This window comes from Aquila chrysaetos, chromosome 26 (genome assembly GCF_900496995.4).
Source record: "Aquila chrysaetos chrysaetos chromosome 26, bAquChr1.4, whole genome shotgun sequence".
Classification (NCBI taxonomy): domain Eukaryota; kingdom Metazoa; phylum Chordata; class Aves; order Accipitriformes; family Accipitridae; genus Aquila; species Aquila chrysaetos.
In genome coordinates this window covers 11,546-33,940 of record NC_044029.1, presented here as the reverse complement: position 1 = coordinate 33,940, position 22,395 = coordinate 11,546, and the positions used below count along the sequence as shown (strand labels likewise).

Here is a 22,395-nt window from a genome sequence, read left to right as displayed (position 1 = left end):
GTCCAGGATACGGTTGGCTTTCTGGGCTACAGATGCACATTGCTGGGTTATGTTGAGCTTCTCGTCAACCAACATGCCCAAGTCCTTCTCCTCAGGGCTGCTCTCAATCCACTGATCCCCCAGCCTGTATCTGTGCTGGGGATTGTTGTCCTGACCCAGGTGCAGGACCTTGCACTTGGCCTTGTTGAACTTCATGAGGTTCGCATGGGCCCACCTGTCAAGCCTGTCAAGGTCCCTCTGGATGGCATCCCTTCCCTTGTTGTCATCAGCAAACTTGCTGAAGGTGCGCTCAATCCCACTGTCCATGTTGCTGACAAAGCGTAAAGGGGTTGCTGTCGATTCTGCGGATTGTAAGTGCTTTGGGGCATATAAATTATTCAGATATGCCCTACTTGCACACAGAAGAATTTAGAGATTGGTAAATTCTCCTCCTTAAGGTAGCACCACTGAGTTACTTAACAGTGATGCTTAAGAGCAGTGTTTGTAATGATTTATTGGCATTTTCAGCAGGTTCTGCAGACTTTCCCCTGTATCTCCCTAGTCCAAGTGCTTCTGTAGGCCCGCTAATCATGGGTGTATAATATCACTATAAATTCACTGTGTGCGTTTTTCCTCGGTGTCTTTTCTCTAGCTTCTTCAGTATGGTCAGAACACATGGGTGATAATTCTAATGCAGTAGGTAATTCAGCAGTATTTTGGCTGGCAGTGAAAGCTAAAACAGGAGCTTTACAACTCAGCAAGCACTTGTACCTGGCATGGCACATACGCTCCACTTTGAATTCACGTCATTTTAAGCTCCTAAAGAAATACTGTAATAATGATGGCTAACTACTTCACACTTTTTATATTTACCCATTTGAAATATGAACAGGAGTTTCTTCCCTGGGAATGTTTTATGATTTCCTGCATGGCCCAGCTGTGTGATGAATGTGAGTTACCAGTGTTTGTCCCTCTGGTATGAGCATGCTGTGTAAGTGCTTGTAACATCTGTTGTTGCACCTTTGTTAATGGAATTCTAGTGGTGTGACAAAAGGTGAACAGTCATTTTTAGATACATCTTGCAGAGCAGAGTTGCCAATGAGTGGATAGCTAACTCCTTTGGAATTCCTCTCTGGAATTAAAAATATTCCAGAAATACTGAGGACCTGTCTCCCCCTGTGCCAGCAACTACAACTAGTGTATTGTCAAAAGTGGGGGGGTGGAATTTGCATACTGTGACGAAAAGACTGCTTAGACTCCTTACTAGCAAATTCTGGATAATATGCCATTGATTTTACAAATGGCTTCAATTTAATTATGAAAGGGTAATTGGATTTGGGCCTTCGCTTGTTTGTAGGTTTTTGTGGGGCGGTGAGCTTCGTAGTATCCAAGTGTCGGACCAATGTTAAACAGCGAGAAGGTAAGTGTTACCTCTGGTTTCCTGATAAAATAATCTGAATTACATGCGGATGTACATGCCTCATGTCCAAAATGAGGACAGGAGTGTGGTTAGGAAGAGAACTGAATTAAGGTGACTGGTGAAACACGCTTCTGAAGCAAGAGATCTGGAACGTCTATCAGCAAGGGAGACTGCTCTATTAGCTGTGCCCTTCCATCAGAACCAAGCTACCTCAGTTTCCAGCAGGCTGAAACTGTGGTATTCATCACTTGTATATTTCCTCCTGGACAGCTGAAGAGTGGTATTGACTGACATTAGTTTGCATGGTCAAAATGATTATGAAAGGGATCTGGGGGAAATAACTCTTTATCCAGCTCTGCTGCATCATATAACGGAAAGAGCTTTGATACCAATCAAATAGTTGGGCTTCGTTACTTGTGGTCTTTAATTTCCCCTGTCTTCAGTAAACGGTTCAGCAATTGTTAAATCTGACTTCTGGTCTAGAACCAGATCAGAAATACAATGGTGAGATCATTCAGAAAGTCAAGCCACTCAACCCACTAACCCAGATCAAATACATCCTACAGTCATGGATGTAATAGCTTCATGTCACACTAAGTATCATCTGTCACTCTATAGTTAAGAGTTCCCACACTGAGCCTGTTTGCCCAGTTCTTCTGCCTTCAGTTGCTTGTTTAGCCATAGATTCTTACGAGGTTGACAGAGCTGGAGGCGGCCTGCTAGACCCACAGGAAGTCCCTGGGGGATGCTGCAGTGCAGTAATCTGTGTAGTGATCTGTCCTGCTGCTGCTACTTCACTAAGAGATCTCGCAGGTCTGCGGGTCCTTGAGGGGGCCTGAGATCTGTGAGTACTTGAGGCCATTACTATTTGAGGAAAATACCTTGCCTTTGCTGTAAGGAGGCTTACTGCAGCCTGGGAAGGGAATGGGCTCCTTGAGGGAACCGAAGGATGCTGTAGCTGAGCATCTCTCCTTTGAAATTTTGCTAATGCAGTTGTAGCTCCATAGCAATTTTTATCAGACTGCAGGTGTACAAATTGAGGAAAAGGAGTAGATCATTTCATTTATTTGAAGTGTTTGAAATGCAGTGAACCTGCAAGCGTTATTCCTGTATCTCGGAAAGCTCTCACTTTGGATTAGTCAGGGGAGCATAAAACAGAAGAACGTTAAGACGGTAAGCAGCTGGAGGATGGCACGTTGAGGTCCCCCTCTGAACGTATGTGAGTTGCTTTTCCTGTTGGAGCAGGAGGAACCATACAGTAGAACAGTGACATTTCCAAGCAAAGAGGTGCTTGGTCTCATGCAGCCGTATCGCATTACCCATCAAACTTGCCACTGAAGCTGGTGGAGGAGGCTGTTCCTATCAGTCCGTCTTGTCTTTCGTCAGGTAGCGAATCTGGGATTTATCCTCCTGTTGCTATAATGCAAACCCTGGCGCCCATCTATCTGTCCAACCTATCTTGCACCAGTTAGTGCCTTTGAGGCACCTTCCATCCTGCCCCCAGGGCAGCAGGAGAAAATAGGGGAACCAACTCCCTAAGCCAATGCAAATGGATGATTGTGTAAACTCGAAGTGGCCTTGGGCAGGGATTATGTATTTAGCTGATGGGAGAATGGTAGCAACTTGTCTTAAAGACACCTGGGGCTGATGCAAGATCCTAAGGGCATGGGTGGGTACATCCGAACAAATTATTTTAGCTATAGGAACACAGTATCACAAGAAGAACTTCCCCTGGTGCTGAAGATGACTCGGTGAGATGTGTGTGCTCCCTCCTCCAGGGCTGTTACTGATTCAAGCAGATTGCAGATGCAGTCAGCATTAAACAGTATAAATGCAGAATGAGCTACGCACCAGAGGTGATGGCAGTGTGCAGGGTGTTTTGTAAGGTTCTGCAGCACCTGATAACCCCCCAGGGTTTACTATTGTCCATCCCGCATTTCTCATGCCACCTTCCTCAGTATAGTTGTCCTTCGTTCAGCAAACAATAGAGGTTAGTTTCTCCTGATGCAGTGGCTTATAAAAAGTGTTAATTCAATCTTCATTCAGTCCTGTATGGTTCTTGCTTTTTGTTTTTTTGCTTTGATCACTTTTTTTCTATTTGCTGCTTCATAAATTCTTGCACTGTTACTGCTGATGCAATTCTTTAATTCTTCTTCTCAGTAAGACCTGAGATCCATCTTTCACTGCAGCCTGCAAAACTGGGAAGCAGTGGACTGCTGGGCAGGAATTGTATCAGCAGCTGGAAATACAAGGGAAGAGAGGAAGAAATGTTTGTTTCTAGCCCAGGCTCTCCTCTTTATCCCTGCTTTCCTTTCTGTAGGCACATAATCAACAGTCAGCAGGTGATCAGAAAACTCTCTCATGACTTGTCTCTCCTGGCCCTGGCTTTTCACCTCCTGTTGCTGGGGAAACTGCAGTCCCAAATCGCTTCCCCAGGTTCTCAGTGGTGCTGTGCAGAGGACTGCAAGCAAGCAGTGTCCTAGAAAATGCACCAGCGGGGAATCAGGATTAGCTAAGCAACAAAGGAGGGCTGGACATGGGCAAGGTCAAAAAGGGCCTGAAGGATAGCAGGAACTGCCGGGGCTGTACAGCCCTTTCTCAGGCTGAAATGAGCTGACAAAAGCTGACTGTATTGATGCTGATGCTCAGTTAAGAGCACACAGGTTAGAAATCGTTCCTGGTGCTGGCTCAGAGAGGCTGCAAAGAAGGCAACTTTCACAGCACTGGCCGTCAGGCATCGCCAGCATCAAAGGCCTGCTCGAGCCTCTGTGTATCCATCACTAGAAGGTGATAAGTGGGTTGGGGACTTTGCATTGAACTACTGTAACTTTTCAAATTGCTGCCATCTTCCTGAGCTCAAACTGGTTTGCAACAGAGCAATGGGAGTAAAGAACTGCTGATTTCCAACAGGCTACGGCAACTGCTGCCTTGATGGTCGGTAGGACCATAATGCAGATGTCAGCTCCAATGTTCTTCCTTGTCCTAAAACTCTGACTCTGCTTGTAACCCTGTACAAAGCTCTGCTGGCTGCTCGTGCTAATGGGAAGTCTCAGCGCCATGTCAGGATCAGCCTGCTCTGCCTGATGGCGGTGGTCAGTGGCTGCCGAGTGTCCTTGGTGGACAGCCTGGGGAGGCTGGATTGAGATCAGCAGCATGCGCCTGATTTGTCTGCTCCCATGGAGTTGGGCGGGGGGCGGGGGTGAAGCACCATGTTGCTGCCTGTGAGAGAGACACCACAGTGGTGCTTCCTCCTGGTGAAGTGCTTCCAGGGATGCCAGAAGCAGAAGCCTGGGCTCTCCAAAGCAACCATACAAAATATTCTTGCCGTACAACAGGACTGCCATTTCTACTGTCCACTGGGTAAGCAAATGATTCAGTCTAGGATGCAGCTGGCTCACACCAGAAAAAGATCACTCTTGTGTGTCTCAGGCTTGTTTGATACTGACCATGTGCAATCTGACCACTATAACTGTGCCCTGAACTGGCTCAAACCCACCTCACTGCATAAGCCAAAAATGCTCTGGTATGGCATATAAGGTTAACTAAGCCTCAGTGATATTCTAATTACAAATATTCATTATCTCATTATTAGCTTTAGCAAAGGTAAAGAAAAAAAGGCATCTTCTCTAACATCCCCTTTTCCTAAACCAAGATATTGTAATGAAAGAAAAAAAAAGATTTTGCAATGTTGAAAACCGAGAAGTTTAGAATAGGTCTGGGGGCTTTTTTGGTTTGGTTTGCAGCATGAGTCACACGTGTGCTTTTATGAGATGCCCGAGTGCCATGCCTGACAGATGGGTATTTGAATTCAGTGGCTGTTCTGTTCTTCCAGGGACTGCTGGCTCCTAGTGCCGATTCAGATGTTACAATTCACTTGTCATATCTCAGTATGATCTTCCATGGCCGCAGTCCTTTCTCATCACGCATTGTGCCATTACAAGCCTTGTGGTACCTTCTGTTTAAGCAGGAAGGTGAATTGAAGGTCTAATGGGGCTCCCCTGCTCCCCTCCAGCTCTAACAGAAGTGATTGCCCTGGCACTGAGCACGGGGTAGAAACATTGCTGTTCCCACCATGTTCCTGTCTGGGCTGTACCCTCACCACCTTCTACCCATCGCCAGGTGTTTTAAACAGCATCTAGAAGAAGCCCCTACTCTTTCAGTGTAAAGCAACACCTCTGAGGGATATATCCATACCTATGTCCACAGCTCTACAGCAAAGGAGCTCAAGCAGCCCTTCACTTCAACCACCAATAACGCAAACGGCCTTCCAGCAGGAAGAGTGGATGCAAGGGAGGATTTTCCTCTGGGCCCTGCTAGAAGGATTTCCTAGAAGCTTCCCCAAATCCTCTGCAAGGTCTCTAGTCCCATCTCTGGGCAGCCCCCATGGTATCTGAGACAACCTCCCCCTCCTTGCTCACCTCGCTGAGCCTCTCTACTGCCTGTGCTCCAGGCAGGGGCAGGAAGGCTGCTTGGCTCAGACTCTCTAGCAAGAAAATTATTAGGCCTAAATGACTCAACAGCTAGGTTAACTACTTCTGTAAAACACTCCATGTCTTTTCAAATTGCCTTGGTATGTTCGTAGCCCTTGTCTCAGAGTGATTTGGTGATGCTGTCGTGCACCACCGGACTCTTGGATTTTACCCCAACGTTGATTTGTATTTGCACAGGGATGCCGTGCAAATGCACCTTCCTCTGGGTAAGTTTCTCCTTTGTCACCAGTGACTGAAGTTTTTCAAGTTAAATTTCTCTCATCTCTTTGCCAGTGATCCTTTATTTATTGTCTATTCCTTGTTCTTTCCCAAATCTGCCCCCACTGGAAGGTCTGAGTTCACTCATTGAAGTTGATGAACTGAATTTAAGTACATATGTGTTTTTACAGTATTTAGGTAATATTTTGAATCAGGAAAGCGTTTGGTTGTTTCTACAAGGTCAAGTTTTGCTTGTGGGGATGCTTTTTTTTCTCCAGCAACATGACTGGAAAAGCACTTTGATTTTACTAGCCGAAGGGATAAACTTCCTCCATGAGCTCCCTCTTACTCCTTTTCCCCTTTCTCAGTATTTTCCATGTGTTTGCACTGTTCTGGTTTAGGTCAGACACAAAGACAACTCCACGGCACTTAGCTGATTTAACCTGTCACAGGCAGTTGTAATACTACCCATGCTATGTCACAGGTTTGTTCTCTCACCAAGACCTTCCTGATGTCCCACAGCTGTAAGAAAACCATGAAGCTTGGTGTGAGGGCTTTGGTCCCACTCACTGGTGGTGCTCCACGGGAAATCTCTTCCTGCTACCTTTAGGTATGGTGTTTCCTTTAGGTTTCTCTTCACAGGATCAAAGTTATCCCTAAGAATGCATACAGTATGTATAGTACCATGTATTTACCAGTTCGGTAAGTAAAGAGTGTGTTCGGTTTGCCTCCCAAGTATGTGAATGTTGCTGTTTTGCCGAGGCATAGTGAGGTACAAGGAAAGTCAGGCAGGATTGTGGAGTGAGGCTACTGGAAAACTGGGAACTCAGCTCAGGTATCCTCAGTCTCAAGATGTTGTCTAATCTATGCTCTCTTGGGAAAGCTTCCTGCTGTCCTTTGAAATCTCAGATAAACAAACAAAAAAAAGGGCCATGTACTCCTTAACCACTCACATCACACAAATTTTTAAATTTTTATGTGTCCCCCCTTTGTAAATGGATTTAAAAAATAACTCCCTCTTTACTTAAGCCTGAGTTTGGTTTGTTTCACATGCTTTACTTTTGCTATGCCTCTCTCCATCACAGGAGCAGGAAACACAAGAGCTTTAAACCATTGGCCAGTGTTGTCAGGCCCCTGTCAGCCCAGGGTGTCTATGGCAATGACAAGCATGTCATTACAGCTAACCGTCATCATGGCAAATAGTGCTCTTAATGTGCATTAAAGCAAGTAAATAAAAAGGGGAAATTACTTTAAGCGTTTCAGAGTGTTAACTACTTGTATGCCCTCAAAGGGATTTGAGACTATAAATATTTTTTTACAAGTCTTGTTCTTTTCTTACAATACTTGACGATGCTATACAATATGCTTCCCCTTCTCCCTGAGCTGACTAAAACACCGAATCAAATAAAGCAGCCTGCCCCATCCTCCCTCTCCAGCAAGAGTTCATCTTCTGGACTTTGGGATTTCAGCATCCTTTGCCAAACAAATGGGATGGGTGAGGAAAGCTACGCATCAAGTTGTGGACACAAGTGAAGGAGGACACGACACAAGTGAAGGAGAATTCTGCATTTTTAGCTGTTTACAAAACTGTTGTTTCATGGTCAAGTGAAAAGCTTCCCTTCCCACTACCCAAGGAGCCTGATTACTGCAAGTGTGATGGGTGCCTGGGTGGGAGCTTGAGCTGGTGTTGGTAAACCCCCCCAGTACCACCAGCAACCGTGCACTGTAACCAGCTACCACTGCTGCACATCGCAAGTGCCTTTTCCATGCTACAAATGAGAGGACGCATCTGCTTTCTCTGTGTTTATTGCGCTACACTGAAGCAAAACGGCATGTGGTTATTTGCAGTTATTAGCTGATTATTTCACCACGTCTAAGGAATGCAAGGAAAAGCAATTAAGTATTTCGGGACTCGATTACCACTGATGGGAGGCTCAGGCTGTGTGACAGGACAGGATGAGGGCAGTGCTGTAGAAATCCCACGCTGAGCTAAGCCTGCCACACTGCCCACTCAGTGAGGCAGCAACCTCCCTCAGCTGGATGCATTGCAAGTAGCACAGGAGCTAGTGAGCTCGATACTATTGCCCTCTCCTGGGTAAGTGGCCAGAGCAGTTTGCTGGCAGTAGCACCATGAAATCCACGCACTGGAGATGTTAATCCCTGCCCAGAGGGACCCACTGGTGACCACATTCAGTGTTGCCATCCCTTGCACTGAAAGCTACTCTGAGAAACCTCTCCCAAGGTTGGGGAACTCCGCTGGCTTACGCAGGATGGGACTTTCCCCGAGCCTTTCTCAGACATTAGTCTTTCCCATACACCACTCTCCTCACTGATTTAGTTCAAACACGAAACAACACCCGTGCCTCTTAAATAATGACCTCTACAAAGTCCCTGGAGATGCTTCAGAAGGGTCTCCTGCTCATCATTCATGAGGATGGAGAGGTGGTAGCCGAGATAAAGAGCTGCTGGTGTCTCTCTGGGCTGGTGCTGCTGGAAGGAGCAAGTCTTTCTCTTAGGAATAGCAAGCTTAAAGTCATTGTCTTAAAATGTAGTCTTCAAGGACAGTGGCCAGAGGAACCCATCTGGAGCACTGAAGCTGCAAAGCACATCAGGATTTGTTGGTTGGCTTTGATGTATCTGCAGGTTTTATTTAGCTGTAGAAACTCAGTTTGCTAAGGAAATTATTGACGTTGATACCTACATTATATAAGCCTTTTCTTGCTTTTTTTTTTTTTACTTTTTCATTCTTCCAACTATGTCTGGAGGCCCAAAAGCAGCAAATCAGCGCTGGCGAGATGTTTGAAGAGCCTGGAGGTTGCACATTCTCACCAACCCACCTCTTTGTAGATGTTGTTCAGGTGAGTGCAGATTTCATTGGTCACCTTCTCAAAGGAACCTTTGCAGTCTCCGCCAAATTTCTCCTCCATCAGTTGCAAGATAATGTCACAGATAATCTAAACAAGGAGATGGGAAGAAACAACCAGTGTGAACTTTCCTCCACATTAGAAGCATAAGAACAAAATACATATTTTTAGTTGGGATTCTTGGAGGGCGGAAAGGGGTACAAGAAAAATTCAGCACCATATAGCATGCAGAGCTTGTAATAGGTCATGGAAAATTAGGTGCATTATAGAATTCACCAAAAAATGTAGTCACTGCTGCTGGTTTCTTCAGCTATCCTGTATCTAGTTAATGTTGACTGTACCCGTCACTCACTTAGACAGCTGTATAGGACCAGTTCACTTGGTCCATCTACAGCAATCCTCCTGACAGTGGACAGTCCCAAATGTTTAAGGCCACGAGGAGCCCCATGTTGGACACCTATGGAATACATGGCTTTGGGGAGTAAGTTTCTTCCTAATCTTTCCTGCTTGTTAGCTATCTAGCACTCTGTAGCAATGAGGGTTTGTTTGTCTTTACAGTCACTAGGTAGCTGGTATACTTTGAAATGTCAGCTCCTTTTCTGTGCAGCATTATTTTGTGTGCGTCTTTACCCTGAAAAAGTCTTTTCAGGATCTCTCCAGGCAGAAATCCTCACTTATTCTGCCACTTATTGAAAATTGGGCCCGCTGCTTTGGAAATCACCTTCCTGGTGCCTGAGTGACGTTTGCCAAAAGGTGCCTCTTTTTTTTGCATTTTGTGCTGCGTAAGGCAGACAGAATACTTATAAATGGACTCTGCTAGTGACTTTAGGTGGACTTGGGCAAGTCATTTGATCCTGTATTTATTATCTGTGTTTGTTTAGTGATGGCAATGCTGTTACAACTGTTGCTTAATAACAGCTGGTTTAGTTGTCCCAGAAAAGCTCAGTTCCTGTTACTAGAGAAAAATAGACATCAAGGACTGAAGTCCAGTGTTAAGCTGCTTTTCTGTGTCTTGTTATTAAATGACAAGCATGGGAATCATGTTGCACTGAGAAAACCCACTACAACTCATGGGCAGCTCTGCAGCTCCCACCTGAGCAGACCTGCCTGCATCACATCAGCTGCATAGCCGCCTTCCCAACAGATGCCAGATCTCTCATTCCTGCTATCTTCCGCCATCAACCATCTCATCTTCCACCATCTCCGCCCTCTGAAGCATATATATATTTATATATACAAAGCCTGTTTTCCTCAGTTCTACCCCTCAAAGGGGAAGACATCTTCTCATCACAATTACACCCCCTGGGAAGAAGGCTGCTGGCTCACCCTAAAGTTTTTGGGGTCAATCTTCAGCTGCGTGGCATGTTTCTTGCCGAGTGGGTTCAATATCCCAAGAAAAGCCTCGGAGTTGTCCAGGTGTTGCACCATGTCATTGATGGCAGTGAAAACCCTCTTGCCATGGCCCCTGACCTGATCCGACTGTTTCATCTCTTCGGCGGAGTCCATGCCTTTGAAGTGTGTGAAGTAGGACTTGGTGTCTGGGTGCTCAGTAAACATCCTGTTGAGAAATGAGAGACGTCCTAATTTGTGGACCAAGGCATCAATGCAGATATGGCTTCATGTTCCAGGCCCTGTCTTATGCATTTATCACCCTTTTTTGTCCTCTTTATTAGAACAGACACCTCTTTCCCCTGCATTTCTTGGTTCTCCTTTGCCCTTCCCATCTGTGCACAGCCCCTGTGCCTTCAGCAACCTGTCCCCTCCCTCGCCTCTCCCCAGAGCACTTCCCTTTGCTCACTCTGCCTTAAAACCTACCTAGCCTGAATTTATTCCGCTGCTTCTAAAGTAAATACTTCCTCAGTGTTAACTCAGTGTTAGGTAGAGATAAAATCCACAGAGAAGTGGGAGTGTGTTCACACAGGGTGAGTGTGACAGCACAATATTCCCAAAGATGTTCTGGACAGCAGATATGTTCACTGTGCCCTTGGTAGGTGTTTTCATGGAGAAACCCTACTATTGGTTTTGTTAATTAACCCCTTCCTAGAGTCCATCCCAAAGCTTTCTTACTGCCTGTGATGGATTGTTGTTCGAGTACTGGGTACTGCTCATTTCATTTATTCAAAAGTAACACAATTCAATGCTATGCATAAAGGAATTGCCTGTTATAATACATCAGTTGCAGTCATCTTCGTCAAGCTCTTAAAAAAGTGGTTTACTCCATTGTGTAAGCCAGTTATCCACCTGAAATAGCAATAGCAAATTCCAGATTGCATTTCACAGAGTCACAGAACGGTTGGGCTTCAAGGGATCTCTGGAGGTCATCTGGTCCAAACTCCCTGGTCAAGCTGGTTGCCCAGGACCATGTCCAGACAGCTTTTGGATGGAGACTCTACAGCCTATCAGGGGAACCTGTGCCAGTGCTCAGTCACCCTCACAGTGAAAAAGTGTCTGCTGATGTTCAGAGGGAAACTTCTGTCTTTCAGTTTGTGCCCATTGCTTCTGGTCCTGTCACTGGGCACCACTGAGAAGAGCCTGGCTCTGTCTTCTTTGCACCCTCCCTTCAGGTTTTTGTATGCATAGATAAGATTCCCCACCCCGAGCCTTCTCTTCTCCACACCAAACAGCCCCAGCTTTCTCAGCCTCTCTTCATAGGAGAGATGCTCCAGTCCCTTCATCATCTTTGTGGCCCTTCGTTGTACTCTTTCCAGTATGTCCATGTCTCTCTTGTACTGGGGACCCCAGAACTTCTCTAAAGGCAGGGCTGGGGGTGTAGGACACTAAGGCAAAACCCTGGAGTAAACTACCCCAGTGAGCCAAGCCACTGGATGCTACTAGCATTTTCTAGCTGCGTTTCTGACCCTAACTGTCCTCAGGTTGTGCAGACTGCAGAAGGAAAGAGCAGTGCATATCACTTTTTGAGGCTGATCCAGGCACAAGATGTGATACACAAGAAAGCCAGAGGGAGTGGTAAAGGTATGATAACCAGAAATAGTAGTTGGACTGATCAGTGCGTATGGAGGTGATGTAAGTCCTAGCTGAGAGAGGGATATGTGAAAGGTGAATAGAAGAAGCTTCTGTCTTGTAGAAGAAGAGGAAAACAGACTGAAAACTAAGAGAGGAAAGCCAACAGGAAGGGTAGAATACAATGAAACAGATGGGCTCTGGACTGGAAAGGCTGAAAGAGAATCAGAAGAAAAATATTGAGGACATGCAAGTTAAAAAAAAAAAATCATTAAAGATGTTTAGAGGTAAAGGGGAAGAGGGAAATAGGGCCCATGTTTTGTTCCCATTCTCTTTCATACCACACTTTCTTTTCTTTACCTTAAATGGGTGAAGAAATTGTTCTTGTCTCTTCTTCCTTTCCCACCCCCTTCCCCCTTTCCTTTTACTTTTCTTTGTGTGGATCTCTCCTCTTCCCCATTTCCTCCCTGTGGTGGGATGAACCACAGCAAATCAAAATGTTCCCAGCAAGGGCTGCGTGAAAGACATCAAGACATGCTCCTAGGTGGTAACTCCATCCTTCTTGCTGTTCCTCTTTCAACCCTCTGGGGTAGCAGCAGGATGGGCTCTATCCTTACCTGACCAGCACAGTTGTCCCATTGTCCTCAGCATCCACATACATCTTCTCCCAGGCGCTGCGGGCGCTTTGCACCTCTGCTTCAGAGAACGACATGGTGGAGGAGACGTTGGCAACGAAGGGTGCAGCAGGAGGGAGAAGGACAGGGAGGTCCTGGTGGGATGGTTCTGCTCCAGTTCTCTCCTCGGGGCTCTCTAAATACTGCCCCGGGGATTTAAGAGATCTTGAATGGAGTCTTTGTCTCTGTTTCCCTTGGACACATTTCTGCAGGCTTTAGCGCTGCCTAATCACTTTTAATCAGGAAAGAAACTAACCACATGAGGAGGGAGGACTAGCATTCTCGCCATGGCATCAGGTGCCAGAGCAAAGATCTCGCTGTCTGAGGAGAGAAGGGAAAAAAGGGAGTTTTCAGTGGGGAAGAAAAATATCAGCTCTCCTCCCCTCTCACCCCTGCCAAGGCCAGTGCTTGGCTTCTCTTTTCTGAAGGTGATCCTTGCCCAAGCACTAATTTTCCTGGTTTGCTCCCAAGACTACTGCTGTGCTGTGGGCAGCATGGTGCCCTGCTGTCCCCTCTTCCCAGCACTTCTTGGTCCTTCAGTCCAACAATCCCGTTTCCAGCTCCAGCAACTCTCTCCAGTCCTGCTGTTGTGCCACGGTCACTGCTTTCCCCCTAGCTCTATGGTTTAGCAGAGGCCTACCCTGCAGCTGCTCCTGGCCTTGGTACTTGGCGAGTGGGACGCATTGCCAGCCCAAAATGACAGCATTGTGGGGATGGTGACGGCAGCATGGGCACAGCATCCGTGGCTGCAGTGCCCTGGAAAGCCACGTCATTTTAACGCAAGAGATAAATGGTGCAGGACAGCCAGGTCAGGAGCACAGGCTTTTCGCTACCCTAATCCTTCTGGCTTGCAGCTGGGATCTCTGTCCTATCCCTAAGCCCTACCTGCCTGGGAGGGAGAGAGATAAGGGGCAGGAGAAGGGCCAGGGTGAGATGCAGACAGCACCTACGGGCCCATTATCGTCATGGTTGGTCACTTGGAACCAGAGGCAAAAAAAATCTTGGATTATCCACGCGGCGCCTGGGCTTAACCTCTGGTAGGAATGTTCTGGTTAAGTCCAGGGCATGCACATGAAATAAAGGCTAAGGGGCTTGGGGAACTGCTGCTGCTGCTGGATGCCGAGTGCAGACAAAACCTTGTATTGTTTAGGATGGTTTAGAGGAGGGAAGGAACAGGCACGAGGGGGAAATGTGCGGCATGCTGAGCAAAACCAGACTGAGACCCCGGGGCAGAAGGAAAGTGGTGGTTGCATTCTCACAGCTAGCCACCTTTAAATTAGCTTCAGCATACCGTTTGGCGGGGGGAGAGACAAGGTAGAGGGAGGTATAAAACATGGTGATCTCGAGGTTGCCCACCTCCTTTGAATTGCAGGAAGCTTCACTTGTTCCCTGTTGAGGACTGAGGGCAGCTTTTCATTAAGAACAAGTATTTGGCTTCACCAAGGTGTGCAGTCAGGTTTTATTGTCTTTAGATAATGAACAGCATCATAAAGGAAGGGTCCGTGAAACCTTTGGCTAATTAAGGAAAATAAATCATTTCTTCAGTTCATCAAAATGCTCTTTGATTTCCATTCACTCATCCTCATCAACCAGATTTACTCAGCCCTTTTTCACCAATTCCTCTAACCCCCACTCCTCAAATAAATGAATAGTTCTGACTCTCATTAGCAGTAACCATTCAACCTACAGCTTCATCTTGAATTTCCGGAAGAAGTACCAATTGTCACCTTCTCTGGAGGGCAGGCTCTTGTACTTCATCACAGCATCACAGCCAAACTTCCTGAACTTCTGGTTGAACAAGATGCACATGGGCATCTTTGGGGTCTTGAGCCCTTCCTCTGTTCCCCAGTACACCTGGCAGACTTGGTCTGTACCTGGAGCAAGGGAAAAACAGCACCCACTGTAGGACATGCCAAAATCTATAGCAACAATGAAGACTGACTTGCTGGCCATGGCTGATGGTAATGCGGCTTGGGGAGCTACAGAGGAGTAAACAGATGGGACTGGGGTGAAACTGAAACTGCTCTGGCTGATATTGCAGGGTGAAGCCCTCCTCCCCTCCCTCGACTTTATTGGCTGGAGGGAGGTGTGGTACTAGATACAGCGCAAAGAAAATAGTGCCTTTTCCTGTAAAAAGGAAGGGCTTGTTTCTGTTATTTATAGCAGAAAAGCTCCTTTGTGAAAGCACAAAAGTGCCTGACACTTGCAGTAGCTTCCTGTGCTCCTGGCAGCAGAGTCCCCTGTGCTGCCACTCATTTCGGCAAATATTTTCTGCTGCTGTAAACACATGGATACACCCGAGTTTTCTTCCTTCAGCAGAATGGGGGTGTTTGAAGGACTGTGTAAGGGTGCTGATCCTAGAGAGATGACTGCAGAAGGCAGCAGGTAGGTTGCACAGGGGGTATCTCTGGCTAAACTTACCAAGTTTAACCTTGGAAGGTCTGGATACTTCTACGAAGTCCCTTGGGGTGTTGCGATGAAGGACTGGAAACATTTCCTGACTGTGAAATATTTCAGTAAAAGCTCTGTTTTCTACTTCCTATCCTTCCTATCCATCACAGGGATGGTTAATTTCCTCAAATTCAGCTCAAGTTCAGCTCCAAATGGTCAGGCAGATCTTAAATCGATGTAAGAGGTAGCAAAATTGGAAAGAACGATATAAATAGTGTAACAGATCCTGGACTTCAGGGACTTGGTCTCTAAGCTCATCAGTTTTGCAGGGAAAGCCTGACTTAAATGCAGATTTTATACTGGATTGTTGAGTTTAAAGGAAAAAAAAAAGTGTCCGCAGTGATAGACTGGAAATGAAATGATTTAACTGGAAAGGAATCCATCCAAGTAAACAAAACCAAAATCTGTTTCAGGGGGAGAGAAGAGAGGAGGTGCTGAGAGAGGGAAGCAGGACAGGCCCTTGCAGCAGCTGTGAAGACTTGCATTAGCATAAACTTATGGTGAAGCCTCATGCTTAGGGTTTCTCTGATGTTGCCTGGTTGCAGGAAGGAGCTTGCTGTCCGTTCCACCTGTATCCGAGCTGCAAGAGCACCTCAACCTGGGATTGTGTCTGCAATAATAGTTGGTATTTGGGATCTTCATTAGGAAACATGACACAGAGCAGTTGTAGAAATAAAAAATTACCTTGAGAACATAGAGCTTTGTTCTTCTCTATTAAAAAAACCCCACACCCGTACGTTGCAAAGTTGGTTTCAGCAGAACAGCCACCTGCATTTGCTGTTGCCCACACTCTGCAGGTCTGGGTTGAGCTTGTTTTTCAGGAGTTGTCCCTGTATCTTGCCCAATTCATCCACCCTAATGGCTGCTCAAACCCTCCTTCTGTTTTTGGTGTGCTGGTTTTGGCTGGAATAGTGTTAATTTTCTTCACAGTAGCTAGTATGAGGCTATGTTTTGGATTTGTGCTGAAAACAGTGTAGATAACACAGGGATGTTTTAGTTACTGCTGAGCAGTGCTTACACAGAGCCAAGGCCTTTTCTGCTTCTCACCCCACCCCAGCAGCGAGGAGGCTGGGGGGGGGGGCACAAGGAGTCGTTAGGGGACACAGCCGGGACAGCTGACCCCAACTGACCCAAGGGCTATCCCAGACCATAGGACGTCATGCTCAGCATATAGCCCTGGGGGAAGGAGAAGGAAGGGGGGACGTTCAGAGTTACAGCATTTGTCTTCCCAAGTCACCGTTTGACGTGATGGAGCCCTGCTTTCCTGGAGATGGCTGAACACCTGCCTGCCCATAGGAAGTGGGGAGTGAATTCCTTGTTTTGCTTTGTTTGTGCGTGTGACTTTTGCTTTACCTATTAAACTGTCTTTATCTCAACCCACAATTTTTCTCACTTTTATTCTTCCGATTCTCTTCCCCATCCCACTGGAGAGGGAGGAGTGAGGTGCCGTGTGGTGCTTAGTTGCCGGCTGGAGTTAAACCATGGCATTTGGCAAACCTGGGCCTGTGAAGTCCTCTCAACAGGCATCACCTGCGGGACTGATAGCTCACTTGTGCCAAAACTGTGTCCATGTGTATGCGGGGCTATTGTGTGCCCTGGAGCCTCTAACCTAGCTCCGACTAATTTGCTAGCATGGATATAGCCATGGGGCCTCTGCTCACAGGACTTCTATAAGGTATCTGTTTAGAGTATGTGATCTTTTTTCCCTTCATTTTAAGAATTCCCTTTTCTTTTTTCCTGAGACAAACATTTGACACCTCGTGGCAACCATCAGCCTGTGGAGACAAGACTGCAAGGCTGGAGGCCTTATAGCAGGATCTGACAGAAAGGCTAGAACAGGTGAAAACAGAAATAAGGTGAGTCTGGTGATCAGAAATTACAGTGTTTAGCGTGGCCCCTGACGATCAGCTGTAGCTGGTGTATGCTAGGACAGGTTGGACAGAAGATTACAAATAAGCCAGACACAAGGAGGGCTCCGAGTTAGCAACAAATTTTGTCCAGGATATATTGGGAACCCAGAGCCAATTTACAGAAGCTGTTTGATCTGCACCATATAACATGGAGAGCTTACACTTTCAGAGTATTTTATTTACACTGTTGGTACTGACTCATAGAATCACAAACCACCCACCTGGCAAAGCACAGCCTTGAGAAGTTTTGGTCTCTACATTTTTTTTCCCTATGGGCTGATCAGGAATTGGAGGAAGGAAGTTTAGTTTGTGCATTTCTTAGGACTTTAAAGGATACTTGCATACTGACTGTAATGCGGTTTATTATTTCTTTCTTCCCCTGATGGATGGATGGGCAGCAAGAAAAGAGTTTGGTCTGATTCTGGTGATACTCAACTACGATTTCTGGAGAGCTGCCACAGGTAATGTGACTCTTAATATTAAGAATATATATGAGGGCAAAATCACAAATGTTTCTGCAACTGTCACTGAAGCATATTCAAGCCTTGGTTATCACAGCTCTGTCCTGCAGGACAGACCAAATTTTCATTCTCCCGTTTGACTCCATTGTTATGGCCAGGCATGAGCTGCCTCTGAAACAGGTTTGTCTTGGAGCGCAGATCAGGGTACATGACCAGGGCACGTGTGATGAGGCCATTATTAGCATTGTTTGTTATGATAAGGCCCCAGAGATGCCAAAGAACAGACTTCAGCATGCAAACAGCTCAATTAAACAGTTTCTTTCCCAGATATGGAAGATGTATTTCAGTCAATTAGTGGCTCTACAATTTACTCTAATGCAGATGAGGTTTCAGCACATGCTTTCCACGATACACCTGTCATTTCACTGTCATTGCTGCTGTAATCAGCTGTTGTCTTTGTGCTGCAGAAGCTGTTTGATGCCTGTGAGAAAGATATACAGCAGAGAACAATTAACACATTTGAAGTTCTTGACATTCCACCTTTGAATGACACCATGACCAACAACAAACAGGTATGTTATATTTGTGTTTAATTGGACCTAGGCAGTGGGATAAAAGGGCCATCTGCATCTGCCATTCATTTAGAACTTAGCTTCTGCTAAGGACACTGCTCAAAATATATCAGTAATGACAGTGGGGATAACTTATGAGCTGAGAGGATGGGGGCGTGAAAGCTGAGCTCCAGCAATCCTTCTGCATCCCACGACACACAGGCATACGCTGCAGGTCTGAATTGTCCAGCTGGCTGAGGCACATATATGAGTGTGGAAAGCATTTTCCAGCCCTGTGTTGCTTTTATGGGACCTTCCTCCAAAGCTTGAAACGAGCGATTACTCCATTGCTGATCGACACGTAGCGCGCGGTCCAGCGCGTGGCACAGCCCGGCGTTCGCGCGCCGGCTCCGGCCCCTCCGGCGCATGCGCGGTCCCCGGGAGCAGCGTGGCGGCGCGCAGGGTGCGGGTCTCGGCGGCAGCGGGCGAGCGCCGGTACCGCGGGTGAGGCGAGCGATCCCCTCCGGCGGGGGCGAGGGCGGGGGCCGGGGCGGGGGGTGCCTCCTGCCCGCTGGCCGCCCGGGGCTGCCGGGACGGGGAGCTGCGAAGCGGCCACCGCGGCAGGCTCCCGGTCCGCCGGAGGCGAGCCGGGCCAGGGCAGCGCCGGGGAGTTCCCCGAGAGCCGGTAGAAGGGAAGAGGGGACGGAGGCGCGCACCCCCCAGGCGCGGCCAGCGGGCGCCTCCCCCGGCCCCGCTCGGGCCGTGCGGCTGCCCCTAGCTCCAGCCCCTCCCCTGAAGCCTGTGCTGTGGCCTCAGGCAGCCCCCGAGCCCTGTCGTGAGGGCAGCAAGCCGGCCCTGCGGTGTTCTCGAGTCTCCCTCAACGTGGGTGCCGCTAGCAGCGGCGCGGGGAACGAGCGGCGTCTGCGGAAGCCCCTGCGGAAGGAGGGGGCTCCGGCCAGGGTCGAGCTGCGGTAATAACGGTCACTGCTGCCTCTTTCCCTCTCCCAGAGGCCACGCTGTGGGTGCGGTTGTCCGTTCGTCCCCCGGGGATGCCGTTGAAAGCAGCAGCCTCAGGCTTGCGTGGGCTGTCTCTGCCTGGTCTCCCTCTCCTCGCGGCGCGGGAGCGCAGAGGGACAGGCGGAGCGCTTACTGGCTGTGGGCAGGAGCTGCTGAAGCTGGAGAGGCCACAGAAGGGTAAAGAAGAAGAAACGGAAGGCCGACTGGCCGGCAGCTGCCTCCCGCTGCAGGCAAGAGAGAGCCTGCCTCTCCGGGTGTGGGAGGATCCCTCCTCGTAGTCCACAGCAGGTCAGACCGCCAGGGTCCATATGCATGACCGGCAGCGGGGTACGGCCACGTAGCGAGCGAGCGAGGCTACGTGTCTAGGAGGCCTCATCTCGTAAGAGCCGTGAGACGCTGGCGTGTTCCGTTATGTGGAGGACAGCCAAGCGACTGGAGTTACAGAAGAGGAAGGGAGGAGAGAAGGAGAAAGAAGCGTCTGAGCTGGCAAGGTCTCCTGGCAGCTCCAAGAGCGAGAGCTGTGGTGAGTCCTGGGCCCTCGGGGCCCTGTCGCTCCTCTTGTGCATCCAGGTCCCTCCCTCCCCCTCTCCTGGCCCCCTCGCTTTCCCATGCTGCTGTGACGTTTGGGGGTTTGGTTTGGGGTGGTTTTTTTTTTTTTTTTTTTTTTTTGCTTCCCTGTACCTCTCCTCTTCTGGCTATTCTCTTGTCCTGCTCCCTCTTCCTCTCCCCCTCTCTCTCTCGTTCGACTGCCCCCCTTCCTTTTTCTCTCTGCGTTCTTGTCCTGCTCCCTCTCCCTCTCCCCCCCCCCCCCCCCACTTTGTCCTGCGGCCAGTCGCTTTTTTTTCCTTTTTCATCTCCTTGTCCTGATCTGCATCCGCCTCTTTCCCCGCCTCCCAGTTTCTCTGGCCTTTTCCCTGGTGTTCTTTTCCTCTCTGCACCTGTACGTGCTGCTCTGTGTCCTTGCCTTCCTATCTCTCGTCTTCCTACTTTCTCTCTCTATCCCTTTGTCTTGCTCGCTGTTGCTGTTTATTTTTGTCATTCTGGATCTCACTGTCCCCGTCCTCCTTCCTGTTCATCTCTTGCTCTCTCTGACCCTTTGTGCTGCTTCCTGCCCCTTTTTTATTCACCCTCCCTCTCTCTGCAGGGCTCCTGATACCTCTCTTTCTAAATTCCCCACCCCCCTGTGCTTCTCACGGTCTCTCTCTCTCTCTCATTGTTCTTGTCTGTCGCTCTGTCTTGCTTCCTGTCCCGTCTTTTCTCGCTGTATCCCTTTGTCCCGCTCCCTACTCGTATTCGTATTCCTCTCTGTTCTGAGGACTGTCCCAGTTTTTTATCTGCGTCCTGCCGCTGTCCTGATTTGTCCTTCTCTGCCATGTTCCCTGTCCCTCTTTCTGTCTCTTTTCCTCTGTCCCTGCTGCTCATTTCTCCACCTCTGTCCAGACCCCTCTCCCTTCCCCCCTGCCCCGCCCTGCTGTCCCTCTGCCTTGCTTTCTTTCGCTCCCTTTTCTGTCTGTCTCTCTCTGCCCCATTCCCTCTCCTGTCCTTTCTAACTGTGTCCCCTGTCCAGCTAGCTGTCTCTTCTTTCTTTTTTCTGTTCCTCAGTATTTTTTTCTTTTCCCGTATCTCTCCCACTGCCCATCGCAGTTGGTTTTTTTCCCCTCTGATGCTGGCCTGCTCTTTGTCCCTTTTGTCTCTCTCTGTCCTTCTGTCGTGCTCCCTGTGTCTATTTAATCCCTTCATCTCTGTCCTGCAGCCCGTCGCTATTTTTTTTTTCTCTTCCGTCCCTTTGTCCTGCTCCCCGTCCTTGTCTCTCTTTCCCTTGGTTCTGCCTCCCATCCTTTTTTCCTTCCTTGCTCCATCTGTCTGTCCTGCTCCCTATCCCTCGCCCGCACTCTCTGTTTCTGCGTCCTTCTCCTTGCCTTTCCCCACGTTCTCTGTCTTGTTCCCTCTTTGGTTTTCTTGTTTTCCGGGTGGCTGGGCCCGGCTACCCGCGGGGGTGCTTCGGCTCGGGGGTTTGGGGTGGGGGCCTGGCCGTGCCGGCGATGGCGGGGAAATAAAGCCTGGAAGGGCAATCGCAAAGCGACGCCCTGCCTGTGCTGGGGCTGCCCCGCAGAGGCGTGGGGCCGGGCCCCCGCAGGTCGCGGGCACTCCCCAAAAGTGCGCATGGGGCCCCGGGGGTGCAGGGCTGCGGGGTGGCTACGCTCGGCGTCGCCCGTGGGCGCTGCAGGGTCAGAAATGGAGAATGAGTTTTCTGTTCCCGGGGCTTGACGACAGGCTCGCGCGGCTGATTTTGGGGCTCGGAAACAGACCGAGCTGCGCAGCTTTGGGCCCAGAAACGGAGGTCCGGCCCTGCGTTTTTGGGCCTTGAGAACAGGCTCGGCAGCCGGGGTGTTTGGCTCCCAAACGGGCCCCGAGTCCGCTGGTGTGGGGGCCAAAAGCGGAAGCCGGCGTGCCTGGTTTGGCAGGCGGGTGGGAGGTTGTTGGGGGCTGCGGGGGGAAGCAGGGGGTGGGCAGGGTGCGTGGACCCTCCGCGGAGATGGGGGTCTGGTGGTGTCGGACGCCGAAGTTCGGGAGGCCGGCGCGCAGCAGGCCGCACTCAACTTCTGCGATGGTCTGGGGGGGGAAAGGCGCTTTTCAGACCCCACGTGCCCTCTTTGAGTCCAGGTCTTCTTTCTGCACTGCTCAGAATAGTTGTTAAGTAATTAATCGCCCGAACTAACTAATGTTTATACGGCGTGTAACTCTGATGTTTAATCCCAATGCTCCAGTTTTGACAGCAGTTGATATACAACCTTGTGGAAAGCCCAGACCGTTGCGCATAGCTGGAGCTTGTAAAGAGAAGCAGCTGAAATCAGCCGGAGCTTCAGCGCGGAGCTGGGGCTTCAGCGAGCCAGAACTGTAGCAAGCGGGAGCTGGAACGAGGTGGGGTGTCCGCTGTCTGGAGCGTGCGTGCGCCAGAGGCGAAAGTACCTGCGGCTGTAACGAGCAGGAGCCGCGATTAGCTGGAGCGTCTTTTCGCTGGAGCGTCCGTCGGCCGGACCGCGCTCCCAGCACGGCCGAAGAGCGGCCGGGCGCAGGCAGGGCTGTCCGCAGCAAGCAGCTCCGAGCAGCAGGGAGGCGAGCCGTCCTTCTGCCGGCGGGGAGCCCGGCCTCTTCCCTCGGGGATGCAATCCACGCCACGCTCCTCTCTCTGCGTGGAGGGTCTAGCCCGGTCCGTTCCCGCGGGCAGAAGCGAGGTGGGGGTCCCCCGGCTCTCCTGGGGCAGCCCCCGCTGCGAGAGGGCGCAGGCGAGGTCTCGTCGTCCCCTCGGTACCGGGCAAAGGGGAGAGAAAGCGGCCGGTCGGAGCTCCCGGGGTGCAGAGCCCTTCCGGCAGAATCCTCCCCTGTCTTTTCACCGTTGGCTGGGTGTGACAAGCAGG

The 22,395-nt window shown here is 49.2% G+C and overlaps 1 protein-coding gene and 1 long non-coding RNA gene across 2 annotated transcripts; both read right to left on the bottom strand.

Moving 5' to 3' along the window:
• Positions 1–1,005: 1,005 nt before the first annotated feature.
• Positions 1,006–21,792, bottom strand: LOC121232644. Its single transcript, XR_005931485.1, has 3 exons — positions 21,709–21,792; positions 5,930–5,934; positions 1,006–1,015 (listed from the first exon to the last, which is right to left on the bottom strand). It is a non-coding gene; the product is annotated as an uncharacterized LOC121232644 (long non-coding RNA).
• LOC115336271 (cytoglobin-1-like) lies at positions 8,798–12,720 on the bottom strand. The gene is made up of 3 exons (XM_030002969.1): positions 12,530–12,720; positions 10,278–10,509; positions 8,798–9,041 (listed from the first exon to the last, which is right to left on the bottom strand). The coding sequence occupies exons 1-3, from the start codon at positions 12,622–12,624 to the stop codon at positions 8,913–8,915; spliced, it is 456 nt and encodes a 151-aa protein (XP_029858829.1). The 5' UTR covers positions 12,625–12,720; the 3' UTR covers positions 8,798–8,912.
• Positions 21,793–22,395: the final 603 nt, after the last annotated feature.